General features: G+C 44.3%; 1 protein-coding gene across 1 annotated transcript in view; it reads left to right on the forward strand.

Annotated features, from left to right (window-relative positions):
• The window catches only part of MTHFD1 (methylenetetrahydrofolate dehydrogenase, cyclohydrolase and formyltetrahydrofolate synthetase 1), a 59,874-nt gene that overhangs the window by 27,382 nt on the left and 6,943 nt on the right, over positions 1-25,549 (forward strand). The window contains exons 8-24 of the mRNA XM_059182300.1: positions 98-209; positions 4,111-4,238; positions 4,811-4,908; positions 5,076-5,249; positions 6,115-6,251; positions 8,603-8,649; positions 9,255-9,362; positions 9,499-9,573; positions 11,910-12,012; positions 14,454-14,530; positions 15,404-15,544; positions 16,797-16,865; positions 17,163-17,274; positions 17,376-17,515; positions 20,676-20,717; positions 24,020-24,120; positions 24,995-25,172. Coding sequence (XP_059038283.1) covers positions 98-209; positions 4,111-4,238; positions 4,811-4,908; positions 5,076-5,249; positions 6,115-6,251; positions 8,603-8,649; positions 9,255-9,362; positions 9,499-9,573; positions 11,910-12,012; positions 14,454-14,530; positions 15,404-15,544; positions 16,797-16,865; positions 17,163-17,274; positions 17,376-17,515; positions 20,676-20,717; positions 24,020-24,120; positions 24,995-25,172 — 1,842 coding nt within the window. The remainder of the gene's footprint in view (positions 1-97; positions 210-4,110; positions 4,239-4,810; positions 4,909-5,075; positions 5,250-6,114; positions 6,252-8,602; positions 8,650-9,254; positions 9,363-9,498; positions 9,574-11,909; positions 12,013-14,453; positions 14,531-15,403; positions 15,545-16,796; positions 16,866-17,162; positions 17,275-17,375; positions 17,516-20,675; positions 20,718-24,019; positions 24,121-24,994; positions 25,173-25,549) is intronic.

A 25,549-nucleotide genomic window follows, 5' to 3' on the forward strand; every position in this document is an offset into this window, starting at 1 on the left:
TCTGCTCCACTTCCAGATTGTTGGTTTTGGTTTGGGTTTTGGTTTTATTGTTATTGTTCCACCATGTAATTTCTGAAGTCAAACCTTCTTTCCCTAGGTAAATAAAGGTGACATCCTGGTGGTTGCAACTGGTCAGCCGGAAATGGTAAAAGGGGAGTGGATCAAACCTGGGGCAATAGTCATCGACTGCGGGATCAATTATGTCCCTGGTGAGTGCTGCTGGAGAATGAAGGTCGTTTCTGAGGGTGGGGTGGTCGGAGAGCAACGCCTGGGTCATTGAATGAAGCCTTGGGGAGAACCCCTTGTCCCATTTCCGGCATGAGGAGCTCAGGCTCAGAGCAGGTGTCCTGCCCGTGGTGCAGACAGTTGGTAGATAGCATCATGGCCAGCAGGACAGTAGAGCCCAGGATTTTAGCCACTGTGCTGTGCCTTTCCCAGAGTGACTTTATCAGAGGAGAGTGTGGGAGGGGCAGATCTCACTCACCCTTCGCGTACAGATCCCCCTTTATTTTTAACAAAAGATGAATGTATTTAAGATACAGTGTCTTTACGGAGTGCTGTGTAATTCCAGGAGAGGGGCTCACTTCACCAAGAGTCTTCTAGGAGGGCTTTACAATGAAGACGTTGGACCCAGGCTCTTCTAGGCCGCGACAGTCAAGCCGGCCCACTGTCCTTGCCTCCCAATCGGTCCCTATATCTGATCAGTTTTTAAGTACCAGAAGGTTTTTCCTTTCTTCTGTCACCGATGTCCCCGGGGAGTGCTGCCCTCTCAGGTGGATGCGTGGCTGCAAATCACTTATTGATCTCCTGCCGCCTGCTGACTCCCACTCACAGCCATCTGCATGTTCTTGCCGTGTTCGTGGGTCTGGATGTGGAGCGTCTTCCTCCCACGCCGCTTGTCAAACTGCTTAGCCCACACTAGCTGCAGCCGCCTCTGGGCCTTTGTTCTCACACCACTTGGTGAACTGCTGTCTTGAATGGTTGTAAAGCGGACCCCGTGCCCCTCTCTGCACATGCCTTATTTGTCCTTGGTGGCGTCTACACGCAAGTCCTCCGTGCAGTAGGCTGTTGCTTCATCGTGAAATTCTCACACATAAAATTTCACAGGCTGATACAGTGAATCCTTGTGTGTGTGCCTCGCAGATTCGAGAAAAGAGAGTCTTTAATCAGACAACTTTTTCTGTGCATCAGGTGCCACGTGGGCTCCGTGATCAGATAAAGCCCTACTTTGATCTTCAGTTTTAACCCCTCTCATCCCACCTCTCTGCCCAGAATGCCCCTTCTTCTTTCTAAACCTGGTCTGATTTCCCTTCAGTAAGGAATAATCTCTTGCTCTCCCTCTCTTCCTTCCTGGAGAACTGGGTGTCTCTTTCATTGCCTGGGGCATCCTGTGTGGTCCTCCCCCCATGGGGCGTGGTCTCTGCTCCAGCAGGTCTGGCTTTCTGCCTTCTAAGTGCCGGCACTCAACACCTGTTGAATTGTCAAAGGACTTAGAGCTAGAAGAGTGTTTTTTCTTCCTTCCCGTCTCAGACTTGGAGCATAGACACTAAGCTGCCAGGGACATTAGTCACTGTCAAGCCTTCAGCAGTTTTAACCTCCCTCCCACTCTTTCTACCATGCTTTTAAGACAGTAGCTCATAATTGATCACTCATTTTCTTATATTGTAATTATCTAATGGGTGATAAAGAAATTGCTCTCCTACAACTCTTCACTTTGAGTACTTGTGATACGACATTCAGGCTCATTCTGTTTAAAACCTGCATCTTCTGTATCATATTTCTGCTTTTGGTTTTTTGGGGTTTTTTTATTTTTGTTTTTTTGGGGGTTTTTTGGTGGGGGCGGGGGTTTGAGAGAGAGAAGAAAAAAAGCCTGGATGGGAACTTTGAGTCTTACAGAGAGGTATAAAATGTTCACTTAAACATTGAACTCACTGTCCGGTTCACATTTATTCTTCACATAGATGGTGAAATATAAATAAGACCAGATCAATATCTGGTCAGCTGTAGAGGTATATAAACAAGTAACTTTTGGTAAGGCTGGATATTATCATCTCCTTCTCCAGTTGTTTTTAGTAAGCCAAGTAGGAAGAACACTTTGACATGTTTCTCTGGCCAGTACTTCTGCTCTGCACTTGAACCTTAAAAGTATTCCTTTTTTTTTCCTTCGAAAAAAAAGAATATATACTTTAATTCATTCTTTTTTTTTTTAAGATTTTATTTATTTATTTGGCAAACAGAGATCACAAGTAGGCAGAGAGGCCACCAGAGAGAGAGGGGGAAGCAGGCTTCCTGCAGAGCAGAGAGCCCAATGTGGGGCTTTATCCCAGGACCCTGGGAATCATGACCTGAGCCGAAGGCAGAGGCTTTAACCCACTGAGCCACCCAGGCGCCCCTTTAATTCATTCTTATTCTGGTAAATGACTTAGGATGTTATCCACGAGGGGACCAGGCGAATGATTTAAATAATCAAAATATGAGTCAAGATGTGGTCCAGTTACAGAATATGGTGTCTTGAAAAGGCACTTGCAAAAAATAATTATTGGTTCTTCTAGTGCACCCACTGGTCTGTAACTCAGTGATGGGACTCTGTAGCTGGAATTCCCGTGAAAGGGGAATTCTAGGGCTGGGCTAGGGCTGGCTAGATAATCAGAATGTTGGTTGGTTACTGAAGCCATACACCTTGATGGATAATGGTCGCTTTTTCTGTTGACGACATCATACTTCGCATGAAACACTGGATACGTACCAGCGGGCATTCCAGTTGAACATGATAGTTAGTGTTTGTTTAAGGAGCAAAACAGCCCCCCTCGTGTGGCAGTTAGTTGTGTGGTAACTGATATGTCTCCTGTATGTGGAGATACTAAAATCACTACCACAAATACAGAGGGGTGCAGCGTATTTTAAGCTCATGTCTGTGTTAGCCTCTTGAGACCTGCATGAAGGGCAAACCCTTAGCCATAGCTCCTCGGTGTTTCGAAACAACTCTGGGGTTCTGAGAGGAAGTGTTCTGCTTCTAGAAACCTGACACTACCCCAAGGAGCTTTATTCGTCAGCTCCTTAAAGTACATTTAGAAAATATCTTCTGTCTCTAGGATGAGAAGAAAAACCTTTATGTTTAGAGAATGCTTTTCCAGTTTCACACATCCACACGATCTTTCACTTGATTCTTTGCAAGCTTGGGGAATAGGTAGTGTGAGTCCTTCTTGTCGTCTTTGGGCTTGTGATCAGTAAGGAGCTCCCAGGGGCTGAGGACTAGCATTAGTTAGAAGAGCTGATTCTAGAACTTCGTTCTCTTGAGTCTTACTCTTTGGCCCTACTCTGACATTGGCTCTCTCACTTGTGGGGATCCGCTCAAAGACAAGTGGTGAAATGGCTAAGATCCTCTGAGATCCTGCCTGGGGAGCCTGCAAAGCTGGTCCTGTCCCCTATCCCCTCCCGGAAGTGCCCTGAAGCCAAGTGTAGGATGTACTTTGAGTGAGCAGTGATGCATCACTGGGTTTTGTTCTCTTGAATAGCTATTCTTTGCTGGTAAGATTTGTAGTTGTTCTTGTATCCTTTTAAGGGAAGTGTAATTATATTCTTTGCCTTTTGCATACATTTAAGTAGCTGCTTGTCTTTGGAATTGGATGTTGAATTGTTCCTCCAGCTCACGCATGGAGCTTACAAAATGCTGACAGTTGCTGTAGAAACGGTATCTGGCAGCTGTGGCATAGTTGGAGCTTTGTGCACCCAAAAAATTCCTTTGTAGGCCTCGGCAAATTAACATTTTAAAAGGCGCTCGTTATATACTGGGTAGTTGGTTTTTAAGAATAAAAAACACTTGGTATTTTATTTGCCACCTGACTGCGAAAGGATTCTCCTGGTCCTGAAAAACCACTTAAGCACCTTGTGAATTTTTGCAGGTAAAATGAGTTTCTACCTCAAAAATAGCGAACACCTGTCATCTTATCGCTTTGAAGTCTAATAGGTGCTCGAGCCCTGATGGGACTACACACCCTGAACTCTACTCAGTTTTTGGCACAAGCTATGATCATTGATCACTTAACTTGGAAATAAACACCCGAATTACAATTCTGAACCTTGCTTTGATTTTTTTCCCCCCTTGACCAGATGATACAAAACCAAATGGGAAAAAAGTGGTGGGTGATGTGGCCTACAGTGAGGCCAGAGAGAGGGCAGGCTTCATCACTCCGGTTCCTGGAGGCGTGGGGCCCATGACCGTGGCAATGCTAATGCAGGTGCGTGTGAATTAAAGTTTCTCTACTGAGGGTAACTGGACTCGCCGTGGTATCATTTCGCAGTATATACAGATAGTGAATGGTCGTGTTGTATACCTGAAACTAACGTTATAGGTCAGTCAGACCCCCATAAAAAAAGTTTCTGTAATAGTTGCAGAAAGCTGACGGAATTCAAGGTACTGGTTTTTTCCCCAGGTAGAAACTTAATCAGAAGTAAGGATGCAAATCTATCGAAGGGGGGAAAAAAGGGACTGTTAGAACAGAAATAGGGAAGCAGTCATATTAATAGAGGAAGGTAAGGATGGCACAATACGAATTTACTTGGGAGTAGAAGAACCTCAGAAAAAGTTTGTCTTGCTTGCCCTTAATACGCACATCAGCTGTGGGGGCGTGTACGGCAGCCCAGGGCACCGTACCTGCTTGTAGGTTCTTGCTTAGGGTTGAAGCGTGTTTATAGGTGGATCATAAAGCCATTCATTTTGTGGTTAAACTGGAATGACCTGGGACTTGGGATTGAGGTGGAGGTTAAAAGAATCACTTCTTTTAAGTTCCGTTTCTGACATTTCGTTTAGAGCACGGTAGAGAGCGCAGCGCGTTTCTTGGAGAAATTTAAGCCAGGAAAGTGGAGAATTCAGTATAACCACCTTAACCTTAAGGTTCCTGTTCCAAGGTAAAAATAAAATTTTGCTGGTTTAAAACTTTGTGGATTATCTGTGTTTAGCTGATAAGCGGCATCAGGGGTCGGGGAGGGGCATTCGGAGGAGGCGGTTGATTAAATTCAGTGAGTTAAAGATTGATACATGTTTTCTGTATTTTTTTTCCTGTATTTCTTTTAAGTGACATTGACATATCACGATCTTGCAAGCCGAAGCCCATTGGCAGCCTTGCTCGGGAAATTGGTCTGCTTTCTGAGGAGGTCGAATTGTACGGTGAGACAAAGGCCAAGGTTCTGCTGTCCGCACTGGAGCGCCTGAAGCACCAGCCTGACGGGAAATACGTGGTGGTGACTGGGTAGGGACATTCTTCCTTGGTTCATCGAGCCGTCATCCTGATTGTCATTACCGAAGGTGACATTTGTTCTCACCATATGTGTGTCAAGCTTTGTTTCGCTTGGTTTTAGCATTTTCACGTGTGTTGAGTCTCATTCGATTCTTATAGCATCCCCGTGAGGTAATTCAGAGTAGGTGATGATAGCCCTTTGGAGAGGAGAACATTTGTCAGGGTTATCCATGTAGTGGATGAAAGAGTTGAGTTTTAAAAGCTGACTTTTTTTTTATTTTTATTTTTATTTTATTTTTTTTTTTTAAAGATTTTATTTATTTATTTGACAGAGAGAAATCACAAGTAGATGGAGAGGCAGGCAGAGAGAGAGAGAGAGGGAAGCAGGCTTCCTGCCGAGCAGAGAGCCCGATGCGGGACTCGATCCCAGTACCCTGAGATCATGACCTGAGCTGAAGGCAGCGACTTAACCCACTGAGCCACCCAGGCGCCCAAAAGCTGACTTTTTTTTTAAACCCCAAATTCATTAATTCATTAGATGTATTGGGCATTTATTTTTATTGTTTGGCTGAGGTACATACAAAAACTAGTTTTTGAGATTAAATTGAGATATTAAAGTTAAATCAGTGCTTCTCTACAAGATAAAATGTATTTCCTGCTCACAGTGAGAAGAGCTCAAGTACATCAATCATTTTAAAAATTACCATGTTCCGGAAACTTCAACTAAGACTCTTGGGAAAGATTCTTTTCGGGTCTTTCATCTTTGTTACCATTCAGATTAAGAGTCATTCTCTAGGATTTGTTAGGTTTGACTTAGTGATTCGCATAAATTTAATTCATATTAATTTAATTTTCCTCTCTTGCTTTCATCTTGAAGGATCACCCCAACGCCCCTGGGAGAAGGGAAGAGCACGACCACCATTGGGCTGGTGCAAGCCCTTGGCGCCCATCTGTTTCAGAACGTCTTTGCATGTGTGCGACAGCCTTCTCAGGGCCCTACCTTTGGAATAAAAGGTATTACTAGGACTAGACTTTGGGTGGCCAGAGGGCACTGCTTCTCCTTCCATCCTCCCTGGCCCACTTGACCCATGAGTGCCTGTAGAGCCTTCACTCATTTAGACATCAGGAATGTCCTGACACACACAACCCCCTCCTCCGGTCACAATCATGCCAGCTCTTGCTGTCAGTGTTTGACTCTGCACAGGGGTTCCCTGGTGGGGGTTATGATGTAGCTAGGGGTGATTTTATATGACTAATAGTCAACTGTCACAGTAACAATAAAGGTAATCATAGCTCATTATACTGCTCATCATGCTGACTTTCTAGAGACAAAGATAAATGCTACAGATGTTTTTCCCTTTTGGGAATAAGAAAAACCTACCCTTATTGTGTATAGGCTTTGTGCCATGTTTTGTGCTAAGCAGTTTGTGGATTTTATATTATCTTGTAATATACAATTATTACTGGTATCACTATTTTCTCAGTAGCAGCAACTGGGACTTTCAAGGTAACTTAGTCAAAGGCACTCTGATTAAGAACCAGAGTGAGGGTGCCTGGGTGGCTCAGTGGTTAGGCCGCTGCCTTCGGCTCGGGTCATGATCTCAGGGTCCTGGGATCGAGTCCCGCATCGGGCTCTCTGCTCTGCAGGGAGCCTGCTTCTTCCTCTCTCTCTCTCTGCCTGCCTCTCTGCCTGCTTGTGATTTCTCTCTGTCAAATAAATAAATAAAATCTTTAAAAAAAAAAAAAAAAAAAAGAACCAGAGTGAGTGTCCTGTCTATTTCAAGAGCTTTCCCAGTACGGCCAGCACAGTGTTTCTTCTCCTTCCTTTTTTTTTTTTTTTTTTTTTTTTTTTAAAGATTTATTTATTTATTTATCTGAGAGACAGAGACAGAGCACAAGCAGGGGGAGGGGCAGAGGGAAAAGGAGAAGTGGCCTCCCCGCTAAGCCAGCAGCCTGCGGTGGGGCTCGATCCCAGGACCCTGAGCTCATGACCTAAGTCAAAGATAGATGCTTAAGTGACTGAGCCCCCCAGGCCTGATTACAGAAGGCCATGACATCACTAAACATTCTTCACTTTTAGTTTTTGATAGCTGAGGTACTGCCAATATGCCCTTTTAATTAAGATTATTTTTATCAATTATCAGTTTTTGGAGTTAACTTTCTCGTTTGGTGAGAGTATCACATGTTCTGTTTGTTCTAGTGATTACTACACAGCATACACCTTTGCCCTTCTTCTGCCTATATTAATATATTTTATACACATACTGACTTAGCTCTGCTTTTGAGCTTAACAACCCTCTTTCAACTTCAGAATGAACCTTTCACTCGTTCTGCTTATGGAACCCAGCATTCTGCTTTTCCTGTCATCATGAATTGTCCCATTTTTACTGCAGGGTCTCTGCCTCACAAAAAACGTCACATTGACATTTTATCACACTGATAGCCTCATAACCAGAACATTTTTTTTTTTAAGATTTTATTTATTTATTTGACAGACAGAGATCACAAGTAGGCAGAGAAGCAGGCAGAGAGAGAGGAAGGAAAGCAGGCTCCCCCCTGAGCAGAGATCCTGATGCGGGGCTCAATCCCAGGACCCTGAGATCATGACCTGAGCTGAAGGCAAAGGCTTTATTTAACCCATTGAGCCACACAGGTGCCCCAACCAGAACGTTTTTGTCTGGTCTTCTGTTAATAATACAAACAGTCCAGCAAAAGGTAGCAGTTAAGCTGCTTTCTAACATATGTCTCCTGTTTAGGAAGAATTGCAGTCTCTGTGTTTGTGTTTGGTGTGTATATTTTAAACATTCTATTTTTTTTTTTAAATGCCAGAGTAGCATTTATGAGAGTAGGAAATTGAACAGGGTTGCCTTTATGTAACTGTAGGCTGGGTCGTTCAACAAATGTTATGAATCGTGGGGAACCTGTTTCTAAAGATAATGAGTAGGTATGTATGTGTTCATGGTTTTGTCATTTAGACCCAAATTTCAACAGAAATTATCCTGTGTGAACAGGATCAAGTGTTTTAACCTGGTCAAAGAAAACTAAAAGACCCTGACTCAAAGCAGTCCAAGTGGTTGGACTGCTTTCCTCCTTTAGGATGAAGACTGATGCGTCCTTTATAACGTGGATAGGAATACAGTTGCCAGTACCCTGTAGTTTGAGTACCTGCTCTTCCCAGCAGTGGGATCTTAAGTAAGAGCAGTTACTTCCTTATTTTATTTGAATTTGTTACAAATACATAGTCATCAAACATACACTGTACCATGATAAGCATTGCAGTGACAGAAACCAATTTGCTTTGATTTGATTTAATTTGTGGCCGAAGCACACTTAACACAAGTCCTCACCCTTGACCTGTCCTGTAGGTGGCGCTGCAGGAGGAGGCTACTCCCAGGTCATTCCCATGGAAGAGGTAAAGTGTCTGGAATTTGATTTGAATTGGACCCTTTAAGATAGCTTTTCCTTCCAGAGATTAACCTTCTTCTGTAGAGCTCTCAGTGGACAGATGACTGGTTTCTCATCAGAAGTAACTCTCAAGGGGAAAACATCTTAATATGCAGACTTGTGAGACAGCTTGGTTTTTTGACATGGCAGGGACTTCAAGGTCTGGCTTTCAGTGGGAATAATAATTTTCAGTGAGAGATAAAATGAAGCGTGAGAGTGGGAAGAACCAACCCAGAGCGAATTCAGGGTGGTGACTACAGAAATGGGAACCTTCCCATTTCTTCACAGTTGAAAGGACATGAGCCTATCCTCAGTAGGCGAGGGTTGCTGTTGATGCTGGGCTGTGTCATTTGTGGTTATGGGATGTGTCCCTGAAGGAAAACATCACTTTCTCCTGAGGAGAGAGAGTCTGTAATTTATGTCTTCAGGAGCTATTTGTGTTGGGTGTTTGTTCACCAGCTCTGTTGCCATCGGTTTTCTGTGGGCTTTAATGTGGGGATCGATTGGGTTGCAATATGTTGATGGCTGGAAAGATGCAGAGAAGTTGAAAGCCTGATGTGGCCTCTGTTACAGTTTAATCTCCACCTCACCGGTGACATCCACGCGATAACTGCCGCGAATAACCTTGTCGCCGCGGCCATCGATGCCCGGATGTTCCATGAACAGACGCAGACAGACAAGGTAGGCTGCTGGGGCCTTAGGGACACTGTTGAAAGGGTTAAAGCAGCCGAATTAATGTTGGCCCCTCGGGGGCTGGTGTTGCAGGTAAAAACGAGTTTCCTCTCATTGAGAAGCCCTTTTCCTCCCTTTCTTTAAGGCGCTCTTCAATCGTTTGGTGCCTTCAGTAAATGGAGTGAGAAAGTTCTCTGATATTCAGATCCGAAGGTTACAGGTAAGATTTTCCCTTCTTCGTTTTTGATCTTGTATAAAATTGGGTGATTGATAAAAGATAAGGAAATGAAAATCTTCTTGGGGTAATCTATTTTGGATCAAGTTATATCCATAATCATAGTCTTCTGGTCATGATACATCTAGCAAAGATTGGTGGTAGAGGTTCTCATTCATCTGTAAATTATAAGTGTTTAGTCCTGGAATAAGGAGAGCACTGACAGCCTGCCCTCCGTTAGGATGAAGACTGATACGTCCTTTATAGTGTGGATAGGAGTACAGTTGCCAGCACCCTGTAGCTTGAGTACCTGCTCTTCCCAGCAGTGGGATCTTAAGTAAGAGCAGTTATTTCCTTATTTTATTTGAATTTGTTACAAATACGTAGTCATCAAACATACACTGTACCATATGACCCAGAAATCCTATGCCTTGGTATTTATCCAAAAGAAATGTGAAATTGTGTTCATACAAAAATATGAATTTTATTGTTGTTATTATTATTATTATTTAGAAGATTTTGTTTATTTTTGTGAGATAGAGTTCATGAGCAAGTACATGAACAGGAGAAGGGGCAGATGGAAAAGCAGACTCCCTGCTGAGCAGGGAGCCCTGTGCAGGTCCTCCATCCCAGGACCCTGGCTGAGATCATGACCTGAACCAGAGGCAGACGCTTAACCCACTGAGCCACCCAGGTGCCAGAGCAGGCAACTTCTAATCTCATCTTTGATGATGGAACTTTCTGTCAGATGTGGGGAGATACTGGACTAAATCTGTCTACTTTTAAACCTGTCTGATCCTTTAAAAAGCTCTAGGATTTGAAATCAAGGGACCTACCTGGGACCACAGTACCCCACACCAGGTTGGAACTAGAACCTTTCTTTTTCTTTTTTTTTTTTTTTTTTAAAGATTTTACTTATTTATTTGACAGAGAGAGATTACAAGTAGGCAGAGAGAGAGAGAGGAGGAAGCAGGCTCCCTGCTGAGCAGAGAGCCCAATGCGGGACTCGATCCCAGGACCCTGAGATCATGACCTGAGCTGAAGGCAGCGGCTTAACCCACTGAGCCACCCAGGCGCCCGGAACTAGAACCTTTCATGGGCCCCCAAGTATCCTCTGAGCTCTCCCCGTCTGGCCCCGTGCGCTCAGTCAGGGTATGCGGTCAACGGCGGACTCTCAGCCTAGCGACTGCGAGTTTTGCTGACTCTCTAAACAACGTCCTGTACTAGGCCTGTGAGACCAGTTTGATGAGCCAGTGAGGGCTCTGAAAACACATGAGATTTTAAAACAAAGTCCTCACAGTATAAAAAGGAACTGTGGGAAGAACAGGACTTGCTAGAGCCCACTCAGATCGACCACACTTTAGGGGAAAAAACAAATACATTTTATAGGCACTTTCCATTTCAGCATGTGACCTGCATATACACTGTAAGTAAATAAAATTTCCAAGTTCTGTGAGGAGGAAGAAGAGACAAACCTATCTTGTGCCTTTTGGAACAGTCAGAAGGCAGTGAAAACGTAGTGTATATTAAAAAGCCTAGAAAAGGGCGCCTGGGTGGCTCAGTGGGTTAAGCCACTGCCTTCGGCTCAGGTCATGATCTCAGGGTCCTGGGATCGAGTCCCACATCGGGCTCTCTGCTCAGCAGGGAGCCTGCTTCCCTTCCTCTCTCTCTGCCTGCCTCTCCGTAATAAATAAATAAAATCTTTAAAAAAATAAAAAAAAAAAGCCTAGAAAAGTGATTTATTTATTTATTTTTATTTTTTAAAAAAGTGATTTACATCGATTTTTGCCTTTCCTCCTATTTCGTTTGAATTAGGCTTCTCAGTCTTCTGATTGAAAAAGCTGTGCACTTTGCTTTTTCCTTCCAGGATGTTTGGGTTTGGTGACCACTTGTCTGTCATTATGCGTATTTACGGTTGGTTTAGGGAAGTGCCCCTGGTGTTCAGTTAGAGGAATAAACATGTTAATAATACCTTTGTCTGCGTGTGAGGAAGAAATAAAACTGCAGCCGAAGGTATTATAGTTTTTCCTTCTGACTCTAACACAGTCTGTATTTCCTAGAAGGCACCCCATCTGGAGATAGAGAATACATTTTTTAAAAATTTACATGCCTGGGTGGTTCATTTGGTTAAGTATCTCAGTCCTCCAGTTGTGAACTCAGGGTTGTGAGATCGAGGCCTCTGTCAGGCTCTGTGGTCAGTGGGCTTGGGTTTCTCTTTCTTCCTCACCCTCTGCCCCTCTCCCCACCTCAAAAAAAAAAAAAAAAAAACACCCTTTCCAAAAAATTATCATGCTTTTATTTGTTTTGTCTTATTTCATGTTGTAATTTTCCTGCCTTTTCAGAGACTAGGCATCGAAAAAACCGATCCTACCACACTGACAGATGACGAGATAAACAGATTTGCAAGATTGGATATTGACCCAGAAACCATAACTTGGCAAAGAGGTACCCGTGCAGTGCAGTATAGACACCCCATTTGCTTCCATTGTTTACACACCCCACGCTGCCCACGTGGGTTATTCAAGTGTGAGGTCCAAGAGCTCAGGTGTTGGTGTTACAGTTAAGGCATGACCAAGATGGTGACCCATTTGTTTTTTTGGCCACCCCCATCAGTCTTTTTCCTTATTAGCTGTAATCAAACCTCCTTTCATTGGGTTCGTTGGATATTTTGCTGGCTTTTCAGTGATGATTGGAATGAGGGTGGTTTCAGGGAAGTTCATGCCTACACCAGAAATAACATTTTGCAAGTTTCATTTTATGCAAAAAGTTTCGGTGTCATGAAGTAGAGAAATTATGTTTTATCACTTCTTGAATCATGTTGCTCTTTTCTCTCAGAACTCTTATCTGGCATAAAGTGACTTGCTTTTTCTTGTCGCTCTCTAGCTTGCCTACTCATTTTTACATCATTTTATTAAACTCCTGTAACAAAGTAGGTAGCCTTCAAGGTTAAAACAGTTGGCAGTTCAGTGAGTGAGTTGCATGGCTTCACTGCCATGTAATGAATCTCTGCATGCCGTCCACGTGGCTTAGCATTTTCTTTGGTACCAACAGTGCATCTCTCTGCCCTGTGTCACTGCTAAGAAGGAATTTTTGTCCAGTCATGCAGAATGCACCTAATGGCAAATTTATTGACTGTTTCTTTGATTTTCATTGGCTCAGTAACTATTGCTAGCTAATGACATTTTTAAATTTTTTTTTTAAGATTTTATTTATTTATTTATTTGACAGAAAATGCGAGATAGCAAGCACAGACAGAGGGAGAGGGAGAAGCAGACTCTGCTGAGCAAGGAGCCTGATGTGGGCCTCCCTCCCAGGATTCTGGGATCATGACCTGAGCCGAAGGCAGATGCTTAACCGACTGAGCCACCCAGGCATCCTGCTAATGGCATTTTAGAGATGACTCCCTTAATATCAAAAACCACCCTGATATTTTTTTCTTCCTTTGCTTCAGTAGCTTTTTTTTTTTTTTTTTAAGATTTTATTTATTTATTTGACAGAGAGTGAGATCACAAGTAGGCAGAGAGGCAGGCAGAGAGAGAGGAGGAAGCAGGCTCCCCCGCTGAGCAGAGAGCCCGATGCGGGGCTTGATCCTAGGACCCTGAGATCATGACCTGAGCCAAAGGCAGAGGCTTAACCCACTGAGCCACCCAGGCGCCCCAGCTTCAGTAGCTTTAGACAGATGGTATATTTTCACTTTCCCTTTGCTTTATGTCTAAGTCATGCTTTCTGGAAAAGTAGAAGGAAATAAAGGAAAAAAATGGATCACATCTACTGACTGGCTACTTTATCTTGAGAAATCAAGTACAAAGAATTTGACCTAGTTTTTGAAAACAAGAGGCTCCAACAGCACATTACATCCTTCGCTTATCAAGTGGGGGGTGTGTGTGTGTGTGTGTGTGTGTGTGTGTGTGAGTGCTTGCGCACGCGTGCAGGCACACTGCGTGAGACACGGTGCGAGACACTGCTTTCGGAGTTTAAGTTATTGCAGTCTGTGGAAAGCAATTTTCCATGTTTTTCAAGTACTTTAAAAATGCCTCTCCCATTTGACCCATTAAATTGCAAACTGGTTTGTTGTTCGTTTTGTGTTTTATGATTGTTTGGCATGTCATTACAAAAAATACAAAATTGGGAATGCACTAAAATGTTAACAGTGATTATTCCTGAAAGGTGAAAGGAAGATTAGTTAGTGGGTTGATCTTTGGTGCGTTTTCTAAGAGTATACAATTGGCTGGATACTCTGTCATTGGGATGGAAATTATTTCTTCTAAGTATGCTGAAGGGAAGAGCAGATAACCTAGTATGCTTCAGAAAGCATTTGCCATGTCCTGCATTTATGGCTCTTTCGTGTCTCAGGATGATGTAAGGTCAGTGAGTCATCCCACAGAACAATAGCCTTGGCCTTTTAAAAAACTGGCCTGCTCTGTTTTCCTTTTCACATGGGATGGGCTTCAAAATCGATGCCAGATTTCTCCTGGATGGTTTGAATTCTCTAGACAGAATAAAACCAAGCCACTCCCCATTTCTTAAAAATACCCTTTTTGGGGGGGTGTCTGTCTGGCTTAGGTCAGTCGAGCATGTGACTTTTGATCATGGGTCGTTGGTCATGAGTTTGAGCCCCATGTTGTGGGTAGAGATGACTTAAAAATAAGATCTTTAAAACAAATAAATAAAATAAATAAACATAGCCTTCTTTAAAAATAACTCCTGTTCATTTATAGTATGTGAGCATCATTTCTTAACTTGCTCCCATATTCTAGCTTCGCCATCATCTCTGAAATCCAATGTTACTAGGCAGTCATTAGCTTGGACTTGTTTTAAGACTGGCTGGTCTTAACTTTATGGCGCTATTACTAAAAACTGTTCTGTATCTTCTCTTTCTGCTACAGTATTGGATACCAACGATAGATTCTTGAGAAAGATCACCATCGGACAGGCTCCAACAGAGAAAGGGCACACACGGACGGTAGCTATTTGTTCCTCTCTAAATGAATTATTCCTGTGAGGCAGATCCTTGCTGCTTCTGTGTTCCTCCATCCTCTCCCGTACGATTGATACTGCCAGGTGCTGCTCTGCCTTTTCCCTTTTAAAATGGAAGTGAGTAGGTGTGTGGCATTGAGCACTCCTGACAGCTTTTGCAATAAATCCCATGTGTCACCTGTGTGTTTTTCCCCCAGCACTTTTTCCTGGAGGTGGTGAGCCCCCGGTGAATATCCTTGCACATAAATGGATTAAAATCGCCTCTCTATTTTTTGTGGCCATTTACAACGTGTCTCTTCAATCTAAGAGCTTCTGTGTTGTTTCCTTGTGTGTTAGGGAAACCATCACCACAGGATTATTAGCTTCCTTCAGCAAAGATTGTTGGCGCTACTGGAACATTTATTTTTATTTTTATTTTTATTTATTTATTTTTTTTATTTTAATTTTTTTTAAAGATTTTATTTATTTATTTGACAGACAGAGATCACAAGTAGGCAGAGAGGCAGGCAGAGAGAGAGAGAGAGGGAAGCAGGCTCCCCGCGGAGCAGAGAGCCTGACGCAGGGCTCAATCCCAGGACCCTGAGATCATGACCTGAGCCGAAGGCAGCGGCTTAACCCACTGAGCCACCCAGGCGCCCCTGGAACATTTATTTTTAAAAATGGGCAACTCAAGGTCCTGGAATCACTGATGACAAATTTTTGCTATTGGAGAGTTATTTTCATTAAGTTCTTTGGGTACTGTTGTGCTGTCCTGTCCTTTGAAGCTATTTATGTAAGCCTCAGATGCAAACAAGTGTTGCTTTTACCACTCTTTTGGTTTCATGTGGTATTCCCTGTTGTGTTTTTTCCCGGCCCACAGGCCCAGTTTGATATCTCTGTGGCCAGTGAAATCATGGCTGTGCTGGCTCTCACCAGTTCTCTAGAAGACATGAGAGAGAGACTGAGCAGAATGGTGGTGGCATCCAGCAAGAAAGGGGAGCCCATCAGTACCGAAGATCTGGTGGGTACCCAGGGTCTCTGTGGGGACACAGGCTTGGTGATGCCTCCGTGTCTATTGCTTGAGTATCCCAGTAGTTACTGATGAATTCTCTGTAATTTTGCTGCTTACAAGGGAATTACGAAATTTCCAAAAAGAACTTCATAGCGAGTAATTAGGTGCTGCAGTAACAGACCACGGGTTTCAGATGGTTTGAGCAACAGCTTCACCCTGTGCATGTTTCTGAAAGCGGGTGTATGACCTCAGTTTGTAGAGAATGTCAGATGTCCCAGTGAGGTCCTTAGCCCCTGAGACTGGAGTCACACCTTGGCCTCTCCCCTGGACAGGCCTCCCTGGGACAGGCCTCCCTGGCTGAGGCATCTTTGCTCGAGGCTCATTGCTCGCCATCTCCATGCTAATAACCATGTTGGGAACTGCACTTTGCCGGTTTTCGGATGGCCCTCCTGGCTAGTTCTCCACTTCAGGGTTATTTCTGAACTGTCCATTTGGTAATACGAGGTTTAGAATGAGATCATCTTACAGGTTAATTTTTTGAAAGCCGCTTTGTGTTGACAGACACCAAAATGTTTGGCCTGTGATTAGCAGTCTGTCAGCTGAATTCAGAAAAGGGAGAAAATACTAATTTCCTCTTCTTACAGTCAATATGTGTAAGAAATGAAATCATTTTGAATTTTTACACCCAAGCCAGAAACTTAGAAACTCACCACAAGTGAATATAGGTGGGATCCATGGCTTTATCTTCCTACTTTGTCACCAGTTCATTCAACTCTGGTTGGATGGCTTTAAAGAGGGACCTGATATGTGAGAGTGTGTATTGAACTCCTGGGTACATCTTCAGTTTCAGCTTTGGAAAACATACCCTGAATTTGGTTTTCAATCACTTCTGCCCAGACATCAAAGCTACAAATAATTCAGTTCCTCTAAGAGCTAGCATTTCTGCGCTATAAACTAGTTTAAAATGGATTCCCTCCTCAATCAGCAACAGTGCTTGATTGGGATGCTTGTTTCCAGAGTTAAATGTTTTTCCACAAATTACATGTGAATGTCATTTTCATTCTTTGTATTCTTCTTGCTAAAAATAAGTGACAACCTCATAGTATATCCAGAAAAAAATAAGTCAATGGATGGTCTAGTTAGGTGAAAGTACTGATTGGTGCAAAATGGCTGAAGAGGGAAGATCTAAGAATGCTCAGTTTTGGTTCATACGGTTGGGGTTTTTTGCTGCTGGGAAACGTGTCTTGCCCTTGTTTTGTAGGGGGTTAGTGGTGCGTTGACAGTGCTCATGAAGGATGCAATCAAGCCCAATCTCATGCAGACATTAGAGGTGAGCAGAGCAACTCCCGCCTTCCCAAATCGGTCTTCTGTGTCACAGCACTGTGGTTATAAAGCAAACTTCTCTTGGGGGGGGGGTCAGAGAATTCTCTGCCTGCTCATGTCTTTCCTTGCGTACTTTCTCACTGTTGTGTTTGGGATGTTCCTGAAATACAAAAGAGGTGGCTTTGTATTTTTCTTCCGGGAAGACTTGGTCTTTTGGATTCCAACTAACTTTCATACCCTTGACCACGTGATCGCATTTGGAAGCAGGATCGGCAGCGTGGCCCATGCCATCTCGTTTCTGCAGGGCACTCCAGTATTTGTTCATGCTGGACCGTTTGCCAACATCGCACATGGGAATTCCTCCATCATTGCAGACCGGATTGCCCTCAAGCTTGTTGGCCCTGAAGGGTTTGTGGGTGAGTATTTTTGTAAAACCTGTGAATAAACTGGGTGTTTTATTTTAACATCAAGGGAGTTGGGATGGCCTTTTTACAGTTGCTTTTCTCCTCACTTACAGTGACTGAAGCAGGATTTGGAGCAGACATTGGAATGGAAAAGTTCTTTAACATCAAGTGCCGGTATTCTGGTCTCCGCCCTCACGTGGTGGTGCTTGTGGCCACAGTCAGGGCTCTTAAGATGCATGGAGGTGGCCCCACGGTGAGGATTGAGAGTTCAAAGAATCTGATTCTCAGCAGTGTTCTGAAGGCTAAAAGGGATGGCTTGTCCCTCTTTTGTCATTCAGCTGCTCTTGTCCTCATGATTAATAGGGTGCCAGAGGCAAGAGATATTTCTACAGCTCTTGTACGGGCCACCTTATCGATCATGGAAATTGGCTTCACAGCCAGTCTTTCTGAGAGAACCATCTGATATCTAAACCAAGGACATGTGCTTGGCCAGATGCACAGAAAACTCCTTTATGTTCAGGCTGTTCTTTTTAAGGAAGTCCCCTTTTCCCTCTAAATAGTGACACTGACAGCCAGCCCGCTAAACTGTTTAGCAGAGACAGAGGTCAGCCCTTTCTTCAAAGGCGCTTGCTGGGTGAGACTAGCCCAACCTGGGAGAGAGAAGGAGAAAGGTAGATATGCCCTGGACGGCCTCCGGGTAATGGAGAGAAACTAGGTCAGGACTAGTTTATCTTTTTTTTTTTTTTTTTTTTTTTAAGATTATTTATTTATTTATTTATTTGAAAGACAGATCACAAGTAGGCAGAGAGAGAGCTAGGAGGAAGCAGGCTCCCCACCCAGCAGAGAGCCCGACACGGGGCTCAATCCCAGAACCCCAGGATCATGACCTGAGCTGAAGGCAGAGGCTTTAACCCAGTGAGCCACCCAGGCACCCCAGGACTAGTTTATCTTCAACTCTGACCTGAACTTCGTGTTTCCTGAATTCCTACTGGTTAGAAATTGCACTTTTTTTTTTTTTTTTAAAGATTATTTATTTATTTATTTGACAGACAGAGATCACAAGTAGGCAGAGAACCAGGCAGAAAGAAAGGAGGAAGCAGGCTCCCTGCTGAGCAGAGAGCCGGACATGGGGCTCGATCCCAGGACTCTGGGATCATGACCCGAGCTGAAGGCAGAGGCTTTAACCCACTGAGCCACCCAGGTGCCCCAGAAATTGCACTTTTTATCCTATTATTGTAATACCTTTTTTCAGCACCTGCACATGAAGATATTGTGGTACTTTTCAGAAATTACTTGAAGTATTAAATTCCTAGCCTTACTGAATTCCACAAGCCAGTCTTGCAACTTGAGAAATAAGACCTCCTTCACTTAAAATCAGTGTTTCTTAGGGAAACCCCTGATCACCACACTAACATAGAAGTTCTCAAGAGTTTTAGCCTCAGAACTACTTTTTTTTTTTTTTTTTTTTTTTTTTTAAGATTTTATTTATTTATTTGACAGAGAGAAATCACAAGTAGATGGAGAGGCAGGCAGAGACAGAGAGAGAGGGAAGCAGGCTCCCTGCTGAGCAGAGAGCCCGATGCGGGACTCGATCCCAGGACCCTGAGATCATGACCTGAGCTGAAGGCAGCGGCTTAACCCACTGAGCCACCCAGGCGCCCTAGCCTCAGAACTTCTTTACACTTTCAAAATTATTGAGGACCTGCAAGAACTTTTGTCTCGGTGGATTGTATCTATGATATTTACTGTATTAGGAATTGAAGCTGAGTTAAATAGTAAAAATATATATATATTTCTTATATATATATATATATATTTTTTTTTTTTTTTTTTTTTTTTTAAGAATTTAATTATTTGAGAGAGCGAGAGCACAAACTGGGAAAGAGCAGAGGGAGAGGGACAAGCATGCTTCCTGCTGAGCATGGAGCCAGACACAAGGCTTGCTTCCAGGATGCCAAGCCAAAGTCAGACACTCAACTGATTGAGCCATCCAGATGCCTCCCAAATTTTATTTATATATATATATATATATTTTTTTTTTTTTTAAATGAAAAGTTGTTAGATTTCCCCAAACAAAATATAAGCATTGTACATTGTTCAGATATCTTCAGGATCTGGCCTAGTTGGAGACCACTGGACTCTCATCTTCTCCATGGGATCACATGTCACATGTTTTTTTGCAAAAGTCCATTGTACACTCCCCTGAGAGAATGAGAGTGGAAAGAATCACTTGATATCTTGGAATTATTGTGGAAATAGTCTGGACCTCATGGACCCACAAAAGGATTAGGTCCCCAGACCACACTGTGAGAACCACTGCCATAAACAACCCCAGCATACCTCTCCAGTCTCAGTTGTCCGCAAGGCACCAAAAGTGTTCCTAGCCCAGGAGTGCAGGATGGACTCCCCTTTTATTCCCAGGTATAACCTACATGTTTTCGCTTTGTATGCCTTAACACCATTGCACCTTCTTTCCTCCTAATCTCAGGGTCTAAAAAAGAGTGCCAGACACTTAACATGGGTAGCACTGAGAGGAGATCATCCCACAGAAAGTTCTGTCCAGAAACCAGCCCTACCGCTCTTGCTTCCTCAGGGAGCTGCATGTAAAACCCAGAACATGGCGGCTCAGGTCCCTCCCCGCCCCGCCACCCACCCCCCCCAGCCCTGGTCGTGGCCCCTTTTGGAGTCGGAGCACCATTATCTCCAAGGAATGGGAGCAGACCAAGCTGAGATGCTGTGCACTGTGAAGTCCCTGGAATTGGCACCTTCACCTTAACGTTTGTCCCTGTAGGTGCAGCGGGGCCAGGCCACTGGGCATCTCCATAACAGTGAACTCACTGCTTCAGTATTCTGACTCTGTCCATATACCCTGATGGAAGGGGAAAGTCCTGTGTTGTGTCCTCGTGTTTGCATTGCTCGTGCTCCTTCGTCCAGCTTCACGAAGGCATGGGCTGGCTCCACGGACCAGCTCAGGAACCCATTGCAGGGCCCGTCACAGACTCCACTAGTGGCCATTTCCGGGTGGCCTTTGCGGGGCTGACCACTGCCTTTTTCCCACAAGCCCCTTGACTTCCACCCCCGCTGCTATGTGCTTCATTGGCTGCGGTTCTCACCCCTGCCTAGAACACATCCCTTTCCCCACCACCTTAACAGATCTGTCCTCACCTCCTTTGTTCAGGCCACAGACGTATCCCACTCTGCTCAGAGCAGTCATTTTTGATTGTGTGCAGTAGGCTTGGTCAGATACCCTAAATCCTTTGGGTTGGAAACCACCTTATCCTGCTATAACCGTCCTCCCCTGCGGCTGCCCCAGGGTGCAGCTTCTGGCCTTCTACACCTGACAGGGCATCATTTTAAGATAAAATGGGATTGTACGTAGAAAATGCCTCTGATTTTGCTTCCTTTCCTTCCAGGTTACTGCCGGACTGCCTCTCCCCAAGGCTTACACAGAAGAGGTAACTTCAGTCATTTCTAATCCCTTGTCCTAAAGAGCACCCCATCCCAAATCAGCACTACTCAGCCCAGTCCGTTCAGAAATGAGTGGGTGGGCGTATGGCTGCCAGGGCAAGGCAAAAGCCTGCAGTGTGCTGAAGAACTGCCGTGGATGAAGTTGGGAATTAGTGTTTAGGAAACAGCCACCCCACAGAGGCTGCCAGTGAAGCCACTAGGGCTAAACCAGTGTGGCTGGTTCTCAGTCGGGACATTAGGCAGTGTCTAGAGACATGTGCGATCGTTTTGACTTCGGGTAGGGAGTGCTTCTGGTGCTGAGTAAAGGCCAGGGACGCTGCTCAACACCCTACAGCCCACAGGATGGCCTCCACAACAGATACAATTTTGCCCCAAATGTCAGGAGTCCTGAAGTTAGGAAACCCTGCCCTACACTAATGACCTTTCCTTCCACTGTCTTCCCTGCATTGGCTGCTTCATTACCAAACATCATCTTGAGTGTGAAGCAAATAGGAACTTTTTTTTTTTTAAGATTTTTACTTATTGGGACGCCTGGGTGGCTCAGTTGGTTGGACGACTGCCTTCGGCTCAGGTCATGATCCTGGAGTCCCGGGACCAAGTCCCGCATCAGGCTCCCAGCTCCATGGGGAGTCTGCTTCTCTCTCTGACCTTCTCCTCGTTAATGCTCTCTCTCACTGTCTCTCTCTCAAGTAAATAAATAAAATCTTTAAAAAAAAAAAAAAGATTTTTACTTATTTATTTGACAGAGATCACAAGTAGGCAGAGAGGCAGGCAGAGAGGGGAAGCAGGCTCCCTGCTGAGCAGAGAGCCCGATGCAGGGCTCGATCCCAGGACCCTGAGATCATGAGCTGAGCCGAAGACAGAGGCTTAACCCACTGAGCCACCCAGGTGCCCCGGAACTATTTTTTAAAATATCTTTTCATCTGTAGATTTAAATCCATGTTAAAGGGCCAGTGTGCGGGTCAGGATCCCAGTTATTTTGTTAGGTAAAGTGTCCCTAAGCTGATGAGGTTGATAGCAGTCAAGGAGGACAAAGAACTGGGAGCTTGAGTCTTTTCCTACTTGGATCATTTCCTCTCAACCATTGGTAGAGGCTGTTTGGTGTAGTTTTGTGAGAGACGGACCCTCACATGAGATGGAGAGGTCAGCCACTGCCACCGTTCCATTTTTCTTTCTTTTGGGGGAGACTGTTAAATTGTCAGGCAGTACACTGCCACTGTTCAAGCCCTAAATGAGGTATTTCAGAAGTAGCTAGAAAAGAATTGTTGGTGCCTTGCGTCTGCCTGTCTTCTGAGATATGATTTGCCTTTTATGGTCATTTGTCTGATTCACGCGTAGGAGGGGAATTCACAGTTCTGGCCCTCCTGCCACCCCACAGCCTTTCCTGTGTCTAATTAGAGTGACTGCCCCTAACCAGCCCAGCTGGCGTCTTCATTTAAGAAATTCTCCTTTTTAAAAACTGTTCTCAATCAGTCTTACATATTAATTGGTTTTCATGTGACTAGAGGTAAAGAATTAGCAGGGCTCACAGAGAAAAAAGAACAAGAGAGTTCCTCAAAGAGAGCAAAGAGATGAATAAGGCTTCAAGTCAAGCAAGAAATGTTAACGTTTTCAGATGCAAAGATACGTTTTCAGAGACAAAGATATATGATACCAGAAAGACATTTATTTTAGCACTGGGGTTAAATCTGAATTCTACACTAATTAGTGGTCATTAAATCTATAAAATCTCCATTCTAGGAGCATATAGAGTTAAAAGTATACAGTCTAATATATGAATGGGATAGTTTTTACAAAATGTAAATAAAGTCAATCTTTAAAAAAAAAAAAAAAAAAGAATTTGGGGCGCCTGGGTGGCTCAGTGGGTTAAGCTGCTGCCTTCAGCTCAGGTCATGATCTCAGGGTCCTGGGATTGAGTCCCACATCCGGGCTCTCTGCTCAGCAGGGAGCCTGCTTCCTCCTCTCTCTTTGCCTGCCTCTCTGCCTACTTGTAATCTCTCTCTGTCAAATAAGTAAATAAAATCTTTAAAAAAAAAAAAAAAGAATTAGCAGGGCTCTTTAGAATATCAATTAAATCCCAATTTTAGTTTTCATCTATTAAAGGGGAAAAAGCAGAAGTCGTGGTAATAATCTTAGTTGTTTTCTGCCTTTATCTTATCCCCTTTTCCTGCTGTTTTATTGAATCCACAGACCAAGGGGTGTTTTACTGCTAGGGTTTGCTCATAATCCAGTGTATTTATTTTTATAGAAGACTATTATATTTTTATCTTAAAAGATTTAGTGTATTTTTAAGCTTATAATAGTAACATCCTTTTTGTATTTAAAAAAAAAAAAAAAGGTTAAACAATTTAAAGATATAATACATGATTTGAGTCCCCTGAACCAGTTTGGTACATATTTTTCAACATGTAAAATATTTCATGAATATATTCATGTTTTTTTTATATTTGTCCCAAAATAGAATTAATTAAGCTGTCCATCGTTTTGCAACTTTGGTACACTTTAGTATATCTTTGCTAGGTTCCATGTTAAAACAGATTCTTTTCACTCTCGTAACGCCTACATGGTACGTATTTATTGACTGTGTATGTCATAATTCCCTGGCCCGTCCCCCATTGAAGGAGGTTTGTGTTTGCAGTTTTCCAAGGCTGAGAGCAACACTGCCATTAACATTTAACATATTTAAAGGTATGTTTCCTTAATCACTTTCCTCTAAATGTCACAGTATTCTCTTCTTAAAGGTGGCATTTATCCTGTTTTCTTTGTCCCCATTGAAGGCTCATGGTCAAGTTCCTTAGAGCCTTTGAAAGCATCCCTGATCACTTTCTATTTTCTGAGAGCACTTTGGTGGGTGTGTAATGGACACCAGGCACTGTGCTGGGCGCTGTCTTCTGACGGAAGGGTCTGTGTGTCCCCGAGTAGAGTCAGTTTATGCCATTGTACCATGAGTACATAAAATCTACAAACACAAGGTTGTCAGCATCATTTACTTAAGAGCAGCTAATTCCCAGCAGACGGCAAATATGCTGGTAAGATGTGGTTTGGCGAGAGCAACTATACCAGCTCTCGTGCCTGTCGTTCAGCCAGGAAACAAGCTCCACTCCAGCTCGGCAGGCTGGCACAGGGCAAGGGCGCCATGGCGCCCCCTCCCCACCCTGTGAGAAAGGGCGTGGGCAGACCTACCGTGGGCTTGTTCCCACGGGAAGCAGCTTCTGGCTACAGGAGACACGTTCCGTTTTAAGAAGAACCTGCCACTGACCTTATGGACACTTCCCCGTTGTTCTTACAGAACCTGGAGCTGGTTGAGAAAGGCTTCAGTAACTTAAGGAAACAAATCGAAAATGCCAGAATGTTTGGAGTTCCAGTGGTAGTGGCGGTGAACGCATTCAAGTAAGTACAAAGAGTAGGAGTCAAGGGGGGACTGTGAGAAAGAGCCAGAAACCATCCCCCGGCGCTAACTGTACAGCCCCACGGGTAGCTCTGTTCTGTTCTCCAGTTACTGGTATTAGTTATTAAGCCTCTGATCTGGGAGTTCCTGACAAGAGCCTGCGGGGGGAGGGAGGGGCTCCACAGATGCCACAGCCAACTCGTCACTTCTCCCACGGCGGGCCCCGGGTCAGCTGCGGCTCCTGCGGGTCCCCTTCTCCACAGAAGGACACAGACGTGAAGTGAAGGGTTCTTTTTTGCTCTCTAGAGGCCTGTGATGCTAACAGGAAGTCATAGCCCTACAGTGTTCCCTTATTTCAGTACGTCTAGTGGGGCATTTAAAGATCTTATTTATTTGACGGAGATCACAAGTAGGCAGAGGAGGTGGGGGAAGCAGACTCCCTGCTGAGCAGAGAGCCTGATGCGGGGCTCGATCCCAGGATCCTGAGACCATGACCTGAGCTGAAGGCAGAGAGGCTTAACCCACTGAGCCACCCAGGCGCCCCATAGCTAGTGTTTATTGATTGCTGTGATGGGCCTGGAGTGTTCGAGTATTCTGCATGTTTCTGTCATCTAAGCCTCATGATGTCCCAGGGAAGTAAGTGCCGTGGTTATTCCCATTTTACCATGTGGAGTCCAAAGCACATGAGGATTAAATAATTAGCCAGGGGTCACCACGTCGTCATTGGTGGAGCCAGGAGTTGAACCCAGTCAGTATTACTTGATTCGTTTCCGTTCATCACTGAGGAACTCGCTGGAGTTTTCATGGCAAACACAAGACCAAGCTTGTCTTTTCCCACCGTCCTCAGTGCTTTAACACAGATCACTGCCTTTCCAGGACCGATTCAGAGGCCGAGCTGGACCTTGTCAGCCGCCTTGCCAAAGAACATGGGGCTTTTGATGCTGTGAAATGCACACACTGGGCAGAAGGGGGCAAGGGTGCCTTAGCCCTAGCTCAGGCCGTCCAGAGAGCATCTCAGGCGCCCAGCAGCTTTCAGCTCCTTTATGACCTCAAGGTGAGTTGCATTCTGTATGAAAGAAACAAAAAAGCACTATGAGGTTTCTGTGTGGTTGCCTCTCTTTAGAGCCTGTGTTTAGCACCTTCAGCCCCGCGGGTTTGATCCCCCCGTCAGTGAGTTACACCAGCACAGCCCAGGCTGCTTACTTACAGAGTGGGTCCCTGCAAGAGCTCACTGGGAGGGTAGTTCCCGGCCTAACTTTTGAAAAGACTCACAGTACCTTCCCTTTGCTGGCAGCAGAAAGGGTAAAATGGAGGACCAGGAACGTAATTGACGACAGCCTTGAACCCAGGTCACCAGCCATGTCCTGGCAAATTGGCAAGGGGCCACAGCAAGCTCAAAAAAGTTTGCTGACCACTTCCCAGTCACGGGAA

This window comes from Mustela lutreola, chromosome 7 (assembly GCF_030435805.1).
Source record: "Mustela lutreola isolate mMusLut2 chromosome 7, mMusLut2.pri, whole genome shotgun sequence".
Lineage (NCBI taxonomy): Eukaryota > Metazoa > Chordata > Mammalia > Carnivora > Mustelidae > Mustela > Mustela lutreola.